A 15,391-nucleotide genomic window follows, 5' to 3' on the forward strand; every position below is an offset into this window, starting at 1 on the left:
AACACACAGAAATCTGTGGCTTTCCTATACACTAACAATGAACTAATAGAAAGAGAAGTTAGGTAAACAATTCCATTCACAAGAGCATCAAAAAGAATAAAATACCTAGGAATAAACCTAACCAAAGAAGTGAAAGACCTATACTCTGAAAACTGTAAGACACTCTTAAGAGAAATTAAAGAGGACACTAACAAATGGACTCTCATCCCATGCTCCTGGCTAGGAAGAATTAATATCATCAAAATGGCCATCCTGCCCAAAGCAATATACATATTTGATGCAATCCCTATCAAATTACCAACAGCATTCTTCAACGAACTGGAACAAACAGTTCAAAAATTCATATGGAAATACCAAAGATCCCGAACAGCCAAAGCAATCCTGAGAAGGAAGAATAAAATGGGGGAGATCTCGCTCCCCAACTTCAAGCTCTACTACAAAGCTACAGTAATCAAGATAATTTGGTACTGGCACAAGAACAGAGCCACAGACCAGTGGAACAGAACAGAGACTCCAAACATTAACCCAAACATATATGGTCAATTAATATATGATAAAGGAGTCATGGACATACAATGGGGAAATGACAGTCTCTTCAACAGATGGTGCTGGCAAAACTGGACAGCTACATGTAAGAGAATGAAACTGGATCACTGTCTAACCCCATACACAAAAGTAAATTCAAAATGGATCAAAGACCTGAATGTAAGTCATGAAACTATAAAACTCTTAGAAAAAAACATAGGCAAAAATCTCTTGGACATAAACAGGAGCAACTTCTTCATGAACATATCTCCCTGGGCAAGGGAAACAAAAGCAAAAATGAACAAGTGGGCCTATATCAAGCTGAAAAGCTTCTGTACAGCAAAGGACACCATCAATAGAACAAAAACGTACCCTACAGTATGGGAGAATATATTCATAAATGACAGATCCGATAAAGGGTTGACATCCAAAATATATACAGAGCTCACACACCTCAACAAACAAAAAGCAAATAATCCAATTAAAAAATGGGCAGAGGAGCTGAACAGAGTTCTCCAAAGAAGAAATTCAGATGGCCAACAGATACATGAAAAGATGCTCCACATCGCTAGTCATAAGAGAAATGCAAATTAAAACCACAATGAGATATCACCTCACACCAGTAAGGATGGCTACCATCCAAAAGACAAACAACAACAAATGTTGGCGAGGTTGCGGAGAAAGGGGAACCCTCCTACACTGCTGGTGGGAATGTAAATTAGTTCAACCATTGTGGAAAGCAGTATGGAGGTTCCTCAAAATGCTCAAAATAGACTTACCACTTGACCCAGGAATTCCACTCCTAGGAATTTACCCTAAGAACGCAGCACTCAAGTTTGAAAAAGACAGATGCACCCCTATGTTTATCGCAGCACTATTTACAATAGCCAAGAATTGGAAGCAGCCTAAGTGCCCATCAGTAGATGAATGGATAAAGAAGAGGTGGTACATATACACAATGGAATATTATTCAGCCATAAGAAGAAAACAAATCCTACCATTTGCAACAACATGAATGGAGCTAGAGGGGATTATGCTCAGTGAAATAAGCCAGGCGGAGAAAGACAAGTACCAAATGATTTCACTCATAAGTGGAGTATAACAGCAAATGGAGCTAGAGGGTATTATGCTCAGTGAAATAAGCCAGGTGGAGAAAGACAAGTACCAAATGATTTCACTCATAAGTGGAGTATAAGAGCAAAGAAAAACTGAGGAAGAAAACAGCAGCGGAATCACAGAACCCAAGAGTGGACTAACAGTTACCAAAGGGAAAGGGACTGGGGAAGATCGGTGGGAAGGGAGGGATAAGGGCGGGGAAAAAGAAAGGAGGCATTACAATTAGCATGTATAATATGTGGGGGGGGGGCACAGGGAGGGCTGTACAACTACTCAGAAGATGAGTAGTGATTCTACAGCATCTTACTACGCTGATGGACAGTGACTGTAATGGGGTTTGTGGGAGGGACTTGGTGAAGGAGGGGAGCCTAGTAAACATAATGTTCTTCATGTAATTGTAGATTAATGATAACAAAAACAAAAGAAAAGTCCATTTATTCAACCTTAAAGTACCTGCCAACTATTTTGAATAGCCACCACCCAACTTGTACTGACTCACCTTCTGACACTACAAGGATAAACACAAACACACTGAAGAGATTCCTTAATTGTAAACTTCCATGAAACAAAATAGGAAAATTCAAGTCAACACTTTCATGCTACTCTTCTTCAGGATTAGGGACAGTGTAAAATATTCCTCTAAGTTTCTAAGATACAGTAACACTATGATTATAGACTGATTACAAAGTACTCTTTTCACCATATCTAGAACAGTTTTGGTTCAAATGATCTCAAATGGCCTTAGAAAGTTAGCATAGCAAATACAATATAGATTGTACACATTTTTAAACGAGAAATTATATAGCATATAAGGACACTGTTTTCCTTTAAAAAGCTGCAGGTTGAGTAAGTGCTGAATGCAGGATGCAGGGCATTCGCTTCATGTTCACATTTGTGCTTTTATAACTAAATTTGCTGTGTTATTATCATCACTTCCTCTTAAAATGCTGGGTGAAACAAAAGTCATCAACTACTCTTCTTCCTCTCACTTCCTAAGTTCAGATGAGCACTTCTCTTATACAGTTAAAAAGACAAGCATAAATATGTTAATATGTTTCAAATTTTGGTTTCTTACCTGGCATCTCATCTGGTAGAGCATAAAACAAGTTTGGATTTATGATTTCTAATATGTTTGCATGGATGGTTTTGTTAACTGGCAATTCTCTTGTCCTCCACTGCTCAGCGGGAGAGATGACTGAAAACACACCCAACACAGGTCTCTCATGAAATAGATCAAATTTAGTATTCTTTCACACTACTGTATTTACTCACTCAATAATTTATTCAACAGCTGACTATCAACATTCCCAAATTCTTAAAATGAAAATTAGTATTTTCACAAAATAATTTATTCAATTTGAAGGATTTTTGTAGACATTACAAAAAAGTTCAACCTGTAAAGGCGAAGCCTAGCTCTTGTAGTATTTCTGTAGTGTATTTCCATTTCTGTAGATTTAATTCTTAAACTTTACTCAAACTCTAGGAGATACATAGCTATATAATGCAAGCTATGGGATGTAATTACTTATTGATAACTATAAGTACATTAAAAGTGAGTACAGTGTTTAATAAAACTATCATGTCTCAATAAATTACTTTGATAACCCAGTGTGTTTCCATAATGCATAGTTCTACAGGAAAAAAATGTGTCATTTTGGGCAGAAAAATGCTCATAGCCTTTAAAAGCAAAGAATAACATAAACTTAAATTACAAATAAATGTTTTAAAAATGTTACCTTGATGCCCTGGGGTGTCAATTTGAAGATCATGCTTATTAACAGGTCTGTTATTTACCAAGTCTTTACATGGTGAACTAGCTCTTAAAACCAGGTGTTCATCAATCAGAACATCACTAATTATTCTGGGGTAGGAGGTAGAAAGATCAGTGAGCTCAACTCCCACTCCATTTTCAGTGATTTCAACCACTCGGGCTTGGAGTTTTATCCCTGTGACACACATCTGAAATCGTGCTATGGTTTCGTTAGTCCAGTGTTTGTTTCTAGGCTCTATTTCTGGCAAATAAGAACAGCATAAGAAAGAATTATGTGCCACAGTTACATTTTTGCTTCAACAGTATCTAAGACCTGCTCCTTGCCAAGTATATATACCATGTTCAGGTCAGTGATTCTGAGTATCTTTTTTCAATATTTCATTACATTAGCTACATCCTCTATGCCTGAGTTACAGACATTGTATTTGCACATATACTACTAGGGTTTTAGGAGGCTCAAGATCTTTCCTGACTTTCCCCATTAGTGTATTTTCACCTGGCATTTTTCCAAAAGGCAAAAATAGGATTATTTTTTTTTTTATAAGTCATCCTTGTGTCCTGTTACATACACAATGATAAGTCACCAATTATGCTGGAAAAAGATGTCTATAACTACACACTTTCAGTTTTGTGGGCATTCTTCTAATTACAAGTTCAAAATGCCATTTTAAACTACTTAACCAAAAATTATTTTTCTTCAAGAATATTTGCTTATATCCTATTTTCCTAACAGTGATTCTCAAACTTGAGTGTGCATCTGAATTACCTAGAGGGCTCATTAAAACAGATTCCAGGGCCCCATCCTAGAGTTACCAATTTAGTAGTAGGTCTTGGGTGGGATGGAGAACCTGCACTTTTAACAAGTTCTCATGTTGATGCTTTCTGGTCTGGGGGTCACATTTTAAGTGCACTGACATAAATCATGGTAACTAAAAGCAATTATCTGAAACATTTAGTGTAAAATAAATAGAAAACAGGCAAAATAAAAAATGAAAAGCATGTATGCTTCCAGACACGGCCACTATTAATATTTTGGTATCCAACCTTCCACAGTTTCTACGTGCATATGTAAACATGCACATGTACACTCATATTTCTTTTATAAAGAAACTTTAAAAATAATAGCTATTATGAGGAACACCAGGCACTGTTAAATGCTTTTTATTTTTTCTTTTTTATTCTTGATGACTCTTTGAGGAAGGTACTATTACTTCCCAGTGAGGAAATGGAAGCACAGAAGAGTTTAAATACTTTGCCTGAGGTCTCACAGCTAGTAGGTAGCAGAGTTGGTTCCAAAGTCTGCCCTCAACCTTAATTCTATCCCTGCATCTTCCACAACTTGCTTTCTTCACTTACATCAATTCTTCATATCAATAACACATACTTAACATCATTTTTTAATTACTGTGTAATAACAATGCTTAACTCAAACTTTGAGTTCCTGGTCCTGTTCTAAATATTCACTAAATCCTTGTAACACTATGAAATCGTATTACCACTAGCAATTAAACAGAACATCATTTAACAAGTCCTCTACAATTGGCTATTAAGGTTGTTTGGTTATTATTAACAGCAATGTAATGAATTTCCTTAGAGGTAAACTTTGTGAAATTCCAAGTCTGTTTCTTTGGGATAAATTATTATAAGTAACATTACTAAGGCAAAAGGTAGGAATATTTGAAGCTCTTAAGGAATCCTGCAAAATGTCTTCAAGAGAAGGCATAGGTTTTCATACACATGAAATATTAAAGCTACAGATATTAATACTTAGAAGCTTATGTACCCTAAATATTAGAAGACAGTTGAGAAATTTTTTACTCTGTACCATACCTATTAGCCAGCACTGTATCCCTTGAAATGGAAGTTCTAAAAGTTTTGATGGGATCATTTGGAGTTCATCCACAGTAACTTCTTCAATGTTTCCATAATCCACAAAATGTACTTTAAAATTTCCATTTGGTAAGATTTCCTTGACTAAAGCACGATACCAATTACCATCACCTAGATTTAACACAAAGTTTGTAATGGAGAATATTTCCCTTCTGTTAGCATTTGAAATTTTTACCTTGAAAAAGATCCTTTGTTTAAAGTTAACTAATACATTTGCTCTCTTCTCCAGATAATGCCTGTTATGTTTCTTATTCAGAAATTCCTAGAATTCTCAAAATCCATTTTTAGAATATCTCTAAAATTTTTAACACAACGCACTTTCACATCTGATCTAAATTAAAAACTTCACTCATACTCTATCCAATGAGTAGAATATGAAGGTAAGACTTAATACACTTGAATATATTTGTCAGTCTGGAAGATTTATAATACTCTCTTGACAAATGACAAATTGTTTAATTTGTTATTGGTAAAGTAACAAGAATACATAGAAAAACTTGTAAGGAAATTAAGTTCATCAAATATATTTTCAAACAGAACAAACAATGAATCTGCAGTGACAGGTTTCCCATCATCGAACTTATTTTAATATTACCAGAAATTCTGAAAAATGTTTAACAAAGTTTAAGTAAGAAAGTATCATTTGGAGGTTCCTTGTTATGGAGAGAAAAGAAAATATGACATCTTAAAGCATGATTTTGAGAAATATTTACTTAACCATCAGGAAGAAAATATACATGAAAAAGTGAGGGTTGAATGTCAAGAAACAAAATGTTTTAATAAAAATCAAGATTGCACCAACTGTAACTTACCTGCAAAAAATGCACAGCAAGGCTGCCCTATTTCTGCTTTAAAATCATTAGGCAACTTCTGCTGGCAATATTCTGCTAGCAATTTGTTCAAATCATTGAGTTTCTTTAAAGCTGAAAACAATACACATACAGCATTTAATATTTTTATTTAATGCGAACATAGATTTTCCCTTAAAGTTGGTATACCAAATGCTTTTCCGTTTTTAGTAAAAAACAGTACAATTAAGTCATTACTTAGTTAATGCTCTCAGTAAACCCCATACCAACGATTTTCTGGGCACAGTGACATGACTGTGGCGTTACTATCAATATACTAGAACATGAGCTTTGCATGGGGACAAGGAAGCAGTGCACAAGTCTGTACAGAAAGAAAGTTACATACAAGCTGTCCTGGAAGGAGATACGTAATGACAAAATGGGTGGTACAGTGTCAGCTAAGCAAATTCAGAGAAGTGAGTTCAGTGTGCCAGAAGTTTCACAGAGAAATTTGAAGTATGACACACTTGACAGAAAAGGAGAGGTTATTCCAGATGGAAGAAATGGCTCTGAGGAAAAGCACAATATTAAGCAGCCAAAAAAACAAAAAAAAACCCCCACTTAGTAGGAGCAGTTTGGTAAAGCAGAAGAATAGAAAGGTGTTACAAGGAAGAAAACAAAACCAAAGATGTACTGGGAACATACAGACCATGGAGAGAGAGCTTTAAAATGTCAAGTAAAAGGGATCCAAACACTATAGAAGTTAAAGAAAAAGAAATGTCTTTCAAGTATGTGGCAAAGGTCCATTCACAGAAATGGAAATTAAATTACAACAAGTTATAACTGTTGTCTTTCAGATTAGTTAAGATAAAAAAGAAGACACACTATTGGGAATTATGTGGGAAAGGGTGCCCTCATACACTGTTGGCAGGAATTCCTCTGGCCAACCTCCTGATGGCTCTCAAAAGCACAAGCAGACTTATCCTTTTGACTTAAGGTTTTAGGGATTTCTCTCAAGGATATACTCTCAGAATAAAATCACAGAATACAAGAATTGTTACCATAATAGAAGCTTGGAAATGCTAATCATTTTAATTATCTACAACTAGGTTAATTAAATTAGGATAAATCCACACAGTGGAATGACATGCAACCATGAATAAGAATGTAGACTCAATAGCAAATGTGGTATCCTGGATTGGACTCTGAAATAAAATAAAGACATTACGTGGAAATAGAAAAGGACATGTAGTGGAATCCAAGTCTGGAGTTAGTTCATAGTAATGAACCATTACTGGGCTCTTAGTTCTAACAAATGTACCACAAATATGTAAGATTTTAACTACAGAGGAAGCTAAGTGAAGGGTATACAGGAACTGTCTGTACCATCTCTGCAACTTTTCTGCAAATCTGAAATTATTCCAAAATTAGAAGGGTATTAAAAAAAATAGAGAAAACACTAAGTGAGCTGATATCCAAGACACAATGGGAGAAAAAAGCAAAGTGCAAAAACTATTTACACTATTTCATCATTTATGCATACATAAAAAGGAATATATGCATTCATACAGCATGTACAGAGTACTTCTTCAAAAATATTTTGAAAATTGAGAGGAACTGGGAAACTTACTTTCTACTATATACTCTTTTGTAACTTTTGAATTTTGTACCACATGCTTGTACAATCACCTATGAAAATAATGGCATTCATTCATCTAATCTGAAAATACACATACCCTTTAATGTGAGAGCAATTTCATTCCTAAGTACACAGTCAATGGAAATGCATGCACATGTGTACTAGATTTGCATGAGAATTGTATGTTCATACCAACGTCATTTTATAATAGCTCAGAACCAGAAACAACCTGAATGTCCAACTGTGGGAAGGACTAATACATTGCAGTACATCAATGCCACGGAACACGCTGCAGCAACAAAAACACAAGCTGGAGCTACTTGTAAAAATGATGGACCAGACCAATCTCACAAACAGTCAAACAGTGTGAAAACAGCAACAAGGCACAGAAGAATATACATACCATACGATTCCATTTATATAAAGTTCAAAGCCAGGACAAAACCCATCTATACTGTTAGAAAGTAGAATGGTATCTGCTTTTTAAAGAAGGTGTGGTGATCAGAGGAGACATAAAGGCAACTTCTGGGTTACAGGTATTAAACTTTACTTCCTGACCTAGGTGTATGCTACCCATGTTTTGATTTTTGTGGTAACTTAGGCTGTGCTGTTATTTGTGCCCTTCTCCACATGTGTGTTATGCTTCAGTGGAATCAAGAATTAAATTTAATTTTCAAAAATGAATTTCAGACAGTGTGAAATCTAAATTCATTTAAACATAAAGATTGTTGAAAATAGAAATAATGGCTTAAATGGAATAAAAGGCAACCAAGTACAGCCAAATCCTTCTTTAAAGTACAAATACCCACTTGGCCTTCCTGAAAGACACTACTTTTATCACTCAGTAAACTCATCCAAAGTTATTATCTATGGCGACATATTTGCAAAAAGGAATAAATGAGACAGGCCAGCTTACCATCCTCTCCCAGCACATGGCAGTAGAATTCTCCAGGAGTGTACAATGTACAGACCACGACATCTACTGTTTGGTCAACAGCAAGCTTAACCCAGGTCCATGTCAATGGATTTAGTTTTGCTTCAGTAGCCAAGAGGACTGTGAAAATAAATGAACATTTTGCAAAACAAAAGGCCAGAGTTGGGGGGAGGGCGGTCACTAAGGAATGTGCTTTTTTGAAGAATTTCCAATGATTCTCCTAGTGACTTTATAGGAAAGTTGATTAGGGTTAAAATTAATCATTACTACCTACTGAACTCCAAATTCACACTTCTGTCTAATCTTCAGCTGCTAGTGACCCAGTATTATCTTTTTTCCCCAGTTCTCACAATTCACTCATTTATACACACATGTATTTTTTTTTAAGTTTAATTTTAAAAGATTAAAGTAATTCAACATCAAATCTTTTTGAAAGGACAAGAACCCACACATTTCACAAAAACCATCTGAACTCCAACACTGATGTTAGCTGGTAGATATTTTACTTACCACTGGCTTCCTTTACGTCACTGGGTCTTTGCATCATGCGCTCTTCACCCACAGCAAAGCCTGCGTCTATGAGAACTTGACTGACATTGATGTTAGGCGTCACAGATATATCTATAAGCTCCACCACGGAGCTGTTTTCCAACTTGTCTGCCACTTTCACTGTGATCATCTTGTTCTGTACAACTTTTTTCATCAGAAAAATAGCTTCTGGAGTCCAAATTCCTAATGATGGCTTTACTCCTAACAAAGAATTTTAAAAGGTCATTAAAATATTTCTTATAACAAGCATTTACAAATTTAGCTCCTAACACCCACCAAGGTAAAAATTTCCTACCTGCCAACACACACTTTACAGCTTGCATTGGCAATTCCAACAACTTCGGGGTTATAGGACAAAGTCTTGTCAAGCTAAGGATTTCAAAGTTTCCATAGTCTACATATCCAACCAGGACAGATTTTTCAGAAGCATAAGCCAAAATGGAGGCCCGGTACCACTGATCATCCTCTGAAAAAAGGCAAGAGTCTCAAATGAGTTTCTAATGTAGATATAAACAAAAACTTTTCCTCACAAATTTAGAGATAGTCATTTGTATCTCTACATTTTACTACAGTATATCACGCTTTAATGAAGAATGTATGCTTATTCAACGTTATTACTTTTGCTTACCAGACACTTTCAACTCCTAAAATATCACCTTTAATCACAACTTACCAGGCAACTCGTGTCATATGCTGTCATTATTTACTTACATGCTCTGTCTCCCTAGTAGACGGTTAACTCCTTAGGACAGAGAACATGTCTTGGTCATGTGAATGAACCCACAAGATCTTGATCAATATACGAACCATTTGCTGAGCATCAAGCAGGGCTAATTTCAGACTTCCTCGCAGTGTAAGTCAACCAGACTCCACCAACCAAGCCATCAGTTACTGGGGGCTTACTTGTACCTCCCCTCCAGGGAGTCCACTGGCCACACTTCAGAAGAGAATACCTGAACCCGGTCACCACCAGGGGAGCCCTGTGCCGCAACAGAGGCTGTGCCAAGGTGGCTCTGGGCTTGCGGGCCTTCTCCCTCTTCCAGAGAAAACTGGTGAAGACGTGACTCTAGGAGGCAAACAGCCTGAGGCGGCTATTTGCATGCTGTTGTAAACAGAATTATCTGTACCAGTCTCCAAAAACTAAAGGGCTGATAAAACAATGAAAACATCCTTTACCACCAACTCCCAACATAGAGAGGCCCTCCTCCCTTAAACATTTTGATTCAACTTAACTGGACATACTATTTTAAAAACTTGATTGGTGGGTGTACTTTAATACTCAAAACTCCAAATGCAGCCATCCAGTGCAAATTGAAGATTCTGTTTCATTTGTTTTTACTTAATTGTAAGTAAAAAATTCAGTAGTACTTTCATTCCTTACCCAAGAATTGAGCACAACAGATATCACCAACAGCTGGATAAAAATCGGAGCGTGGAGACACTTGACCGCAGTACTCGCTAAGGGATGCCTGAAGTTCAGCGAGCTTATCTATAAATACAGATCACATCTTAAATAAAGAAATACAAATCTATACATTATCTTCTTTTTTTGCATGTCAAGTCTCTTGATTTATGATATCAAGATAAAATAATTCAAAAAAAATTTACTTACGTCCACTTTGTAGCTGCTGACAAAAGAAGTCTTCTGGAGTCTGAACGTGGGCAACCACACCACAAAACTCATCCCCTACATTCACGGTTAACACTTTGGGGACGAGGTCATTTCTATCTACAACAATTTGGTTTTCATCTGTCATTTTTCCACCATCTTGAAGATCACCTTATCGGGAAACACAAAAATTAGCCATTTTGGTTTTGTTAACCCAATTTCTCAGTTTTTCGGACCCAATCTGCTCTTTCGACACCTGTAGGCCTTAACCATGCTGTTCTTTTTTCCTGGGACTCACTCCAACCTGCCACTGGCCTCACTCTTTCCTGCTCAGTGTTGGTGTCGCTTTGAAAAGGCTTCTCTCCAAATATGGGTTGGCGCCCTACCACAGTGTTCCTGTCGCACACTGCACTTCCCCTACCACGCTGTTTGACAATCTCTTTCCCAGGTGTCTGTACTGCCCACAGAACATTCTCCAAGAAGGCACCACCGTAATCCTTAGAGGGGTCAATACTGCTCAGTGGATTTTTGTTCCTTCCACGGGATTCCTTTGTAACATTTGCTATTACTGACGACTCCCTCCTAGAAGTCATCCCTTCCCATCCCTCCCATCACAGCTTCACTTGATGTTGTAAGGCCCCAGGTTTATCTCCCTCACCATTTTACTTCACTCCACACTCTCCCTATGACACTTCCAACATTTACAGTTTCAACCATGACTACTATAACAGCAGTACTGTTTGGTTTTCTTCCCTAGTTGGCAAAGAACTACTGAAAGCTTTTCAGCAAACCTGTCATACCAAGACCTCTGTTTTAGAGGCAGAACTGCAAGAAAACAGGCAGGAGAAAAAAAATAAAATTAGAAGGTTGTTACAATAATCCACGAATGATAAGGATTCCTGAATTAGGAGTAAAAAGGTAGATTTTTTTTTTTAAAGAAAGAAAAAGATATATACAAAGGATATTTAGGAAGCATCAATAAAGATCTGGCAACCAATGGGAGGTGAGGAGTAAGCAGACCTTAAGATAAGTCACGTGTGTTACGGGACAGGATGCACCCATCACTGCACCATTGATGAGACAATCGCCTCTGGGTGAAGTGAGCAACAGATGGTGGAGTATGTCTACACCCGAAGTAAATGGCAAAGGACCAAAGGAGAAAACATTACAAAAAACCAACACGTAAGACTATGCAACAAGAAAGCAGAATGCTGACAGCAAAATTTCTTGGTTCTCGTTAGACTAAATGAAAAACTATATACACATTTAACTGAGTAGTAAAAAATTAAAGAAAGCCCATCTTACCAGAACAGAATGTTACAGCCCTATTTATTATTGCTGGAATACCTGAATAAGGAAGAAAAACTAATTAAACTAAGGAAATGTTTGCTAAAAATCCCTCACCCTAAAGAATCATGACATTTAGTACTTGATAATCTCTGAGAATTATCATGCCAAGGATAATATGGAAGCCAGGGAAGGGAAAAACAGGCAAGGAAGTCTGAGACTGAAACAATATGCTGCCAAACAGAACTTACCATCTTTCTTACATAAGGTTTATAGGATGATTATCATTTCCATTAAATATGACAGAGTCTATACTCTTCAGTATTAATCTGTATTCTCACCTGGATCTGCACTTTGCTTCTTAGAATCTTGTCCCTTGGATTTCAAGCCATATCCCATTTCTATGAGTACATGGTCTAAGAGTTTTCCTAAAAGTATTAAGAAAATGTACCTCCACTGAGATGATATACCAAATATTAAAGGAAAAGCATAAATTTGAAACAAATGAGTCTTAACCACATAGAGATTTTAGATATTAATACACTGGCATATTTCTTACCGGTTCAGTTTCTATGTACAAAATAAGAGTTTACTAATCCTCAGCTTTAAAAGTCAAGGCAAAATTCCCATTATCACATGAAAGAAAGTTTAATGGAAATATTTCACTTCAAAATTCCAAATAACATGGAAGATTTAGTTACCACCTCACTGAAATTCTTGGAATGCCCACTGTTTCTAAGAAAAATAAATTTAACACACAAAACTACTATTTTCTCAGGCATAAAGTAGGGGTGACACAAGGATTAGCCAGAATGGACATAAACCTCAAGTTTCCTAAAATAGAATCCAAAATCTCAAATCATGACATGAAACATGGCAAAGAAAAAAGATTTTAGACTTAATTTCACAACAGGATTAACTGAATTTTCTACCAAGTCACAAATCGATGTCCTCTTAAAGCAGAAGACTAACACCTACCTTGCAAACTGAGAGGCAATTATAAGCAAGCTGTAAGAAGTGTAAGAAGTCACTTTTCAAACACATATAAAGCCAGAAGGGGAAACAGGATTCCTAAATGTTTTCATTGCCACAACTTAAACACTAAGTATTTATTGTTTCACTGCTAACTGTGAAGGCTGTTCAAAGAAAAAACACTGACAAGGATGGAAAACTCATGAGTTTTTCTCAGTGAGTGAGTAGAAACCAGGAATAGATACTACAATGGCTACAGTGAAAGGGTAACACTTAGTTCTCTCTGTACTAAACCCAGATCTAGCCTTTTGATCCACCCAATTCTAAGAATTTGTGCCATGTCTCGCTGACAAGCTGTCGCTCCCAAGAGCAGGGCCGAGGCCATCCTTTCCGCCAAGATCTGAATGATTCCAGACCACAGCTTGCTTGGCCTCACTCCACGTTTCTATTTCTTCTCTAATAGGTAGAGACTAAATATCATATGTGCACCGTTAAAAAGGTATAAATATTCAGATCTTACCTGAACTTGGCAGTGTAACATCCACAGCAAAGGAAACCACTTCCTCTTCTGCGATGTCAACAATCTTTATAAAGCAGCAATGCTCCATTAAGAGTGATTTAATAGTTTTGATACAATCATTACTCCAATTTCCCTCTGCTGGGATAACATTGGCCACAAAGCATTTTATGGCCTGCAAGATTTTATTAAGTTAATAAAAATATTGTTAGTTGAAAATGACTTTTTCCAATTAATTACATGAAGATATTTTAAAGACAATATATTCCATGCTGAAAATTCATTAAAAAGCTTCAAATACTAACCAGAAAAACAATTTTACATCTAAGTGCCTGTCTCTCTCAGTACCCTATCCACAGTGCTTTTCCTCTGGGGACTTAAAGCTTGAGAAAAAGTAATAACTATCAGTCAGTTACAGATACATTTTGGATGCTTCCAAATAACATAATAAATGTAGAAATAATAATTTTAAAAAAGCATATTGGTAAGATGTCCCTAAAAATGCTGTTTCTCACCTGATGTAGTACGTAACTACAGAAGGCCTACTCAATGAAGCCAAGAAAGGCAAGAATATTTATTTACATAATAAAATGATATACCAATAGGTACTTCTTCATAGTAACCACAGCAGAATAGAACAAGCAAATAGTGTGCCCATGACAACATTAAAAACAGATCCTTTGGGACACTATTAGGAATTTAGAAAGCAAAAGAGACTCACACAAGGAGGAAACAAGTCAATGTTTTTCTTCAGCTGATGAATCCTGTTTACTGGAATTGTTTCTTCATTTCCATAATCAATGTATAAGACTTGTGCCTTCTTCTGTGGCATATCAACATCTTGAATTTTCACTCTGTTCCAGGTCTGAAAGTGAAACATAATGGTGTTCTGCTTCAGAAGGGCATTCCACACTCTTAGGTTTAAAAACGCTCAGCCAGGGGAGGCTTAGAACCTCACTGCCCCCGTTTTGAGAGAAATCTTCTGCATCCGTGGATGTTTTGCTGCCCTTGTCTAGCTTGGATTAATACTTAGTCTATAGGCACAAACCTGATCATCTACATTTGCCCTCTTACAGCACTAAACTATGTTTTCTACCTTTATCTTGCATCTACCTACCACTTCAGCATTTTATTAAAAAAAATAATAATAATAATAATAATAAGGGAGAAATGTGGGACTCACATATAAATCAAGTATAAAAATCAAACGAATAATCATATCTGACTTGATTGTTTATAGTTCATGATGCGTGATCAAAACTGCAAGTTTCTGTGATATGACTGCCCTTGTACTGTTCACCATGTAAGAACTTGTTTGTTATGCTTCAGAAGATTGGAGACTGTTGAGATATAGGCTTGGGGTTGATTAATGACTGTGCATTGAGTCCCCTATACAGAATTTTATTGTTGTTAACAACCATTTGATCAATAAATATGAGAGATGCCCTCTCAAAAAAAAAAAAACACGCAGCCAACCTACAGAACATGCAAAGGTACGGCACTGCTCTGTTGTGAGGCATGCAGTTCACAGCTCATTTTCTAAGAATCTAGCCAAGAAACCCCTAGATTTGTCTACTAAGGACAACTGCATACCACAACTATTCCCAGGCTATTCTAGCCAAGTAGACTCTATGACCACTAAGGCCTCATCTACACAAATAAACACGAGCTCTAGGACTACCGATCAGTCTGTAACGGACAACTGAGGAGCCCATGAAGGAACTGGAGAGCGTTAGGGCAGGGAGCACATAACCGAGTCTACTAGAACACTGCCTGAGGGAGAGAAACAGGTGT

General features: G+C 36.7%; 1 protein-coding gene across 4 annotated transcripts in view; it reads right to left on the bottom strand.

Moving 5' to 3' along the window:
* TDRD1 (tudor domain containing 1) overlaps positions 1 to 15,391 on the bottom strand; it is a 49,317-nt gene that overhangs the window by 9,595 nt on the left and 24,331 nt on the right. For 3 of the 4 annotated variants that reach the window (XM_073240379.1, XM_073240380.1, XM_073240381.1), the window contains 12 exons: positions 14,319 to 14,462; positions 13,601 to 13,772; positions 12,450 to 12,536; positions 10,825 to 10,992; positions 10,594 to 10,701; positions 9,508 to 9,678; positions 9,174 to 9,413; positions 8,646 to 8,783; positions 6,115 to 6,225; positions 5,243 to 5,413; positions 3,378 to 3,653; positions 2,717 to 2,836 (listed from right to left, as the gene is read on the bottom strand). In XM_073240379.1, coding sequence (XP_073096480.1) covers positions 2,717 to 2,836; positions 3,378 to 3,653; positions 5,243 to 5,413; positions 6,115 to 6,225; positions 8,646 to 8,783; positions 9,174 to 9,413; positions 9,508 to 9,678; positions 10,594 to 10,701; positions 10,825 to 10,992; positions 12,450 to 12,536; positions 13,601 to 13,772; positions 14,319 to 14,462 — 1,906 coding nt within the window. The remainder of the gene's footprint in view (positions 1 to 2,716; positions 2,837 to 3,377; positions 3,654 to 5,242; positions 5,414 to 6,114; positions 6,226 to 8,645; positions 8,784 to 9,173; positions 9,414 to 9,507; positions 9,679 to 10,593; positions 10,702 to 10,824; positions 10,993 to 12,449; positions 12,537 to 13,600; positions 13,773 to 14,318; positions 14,463 to 15,391) is intronic. The other variant, XM_073240382.1, reaches the window with a different exon arrangement.

The sequence above is a fragment of the Manis javanica genome, chromosome 7, assembly GCF_040802235.1.
Source record: "Manis javanica isolate MJ-LG chromosome 7, MJ_LKY, whole genome shotgun sequence".
In the NCBI taxonomy this organism is placed as follows: domain Eukaryota; kingdom Metazoa; phylum Chordata; class Mammalia; order Pholidota; family Manidae; genus Manis; species Manis javanica.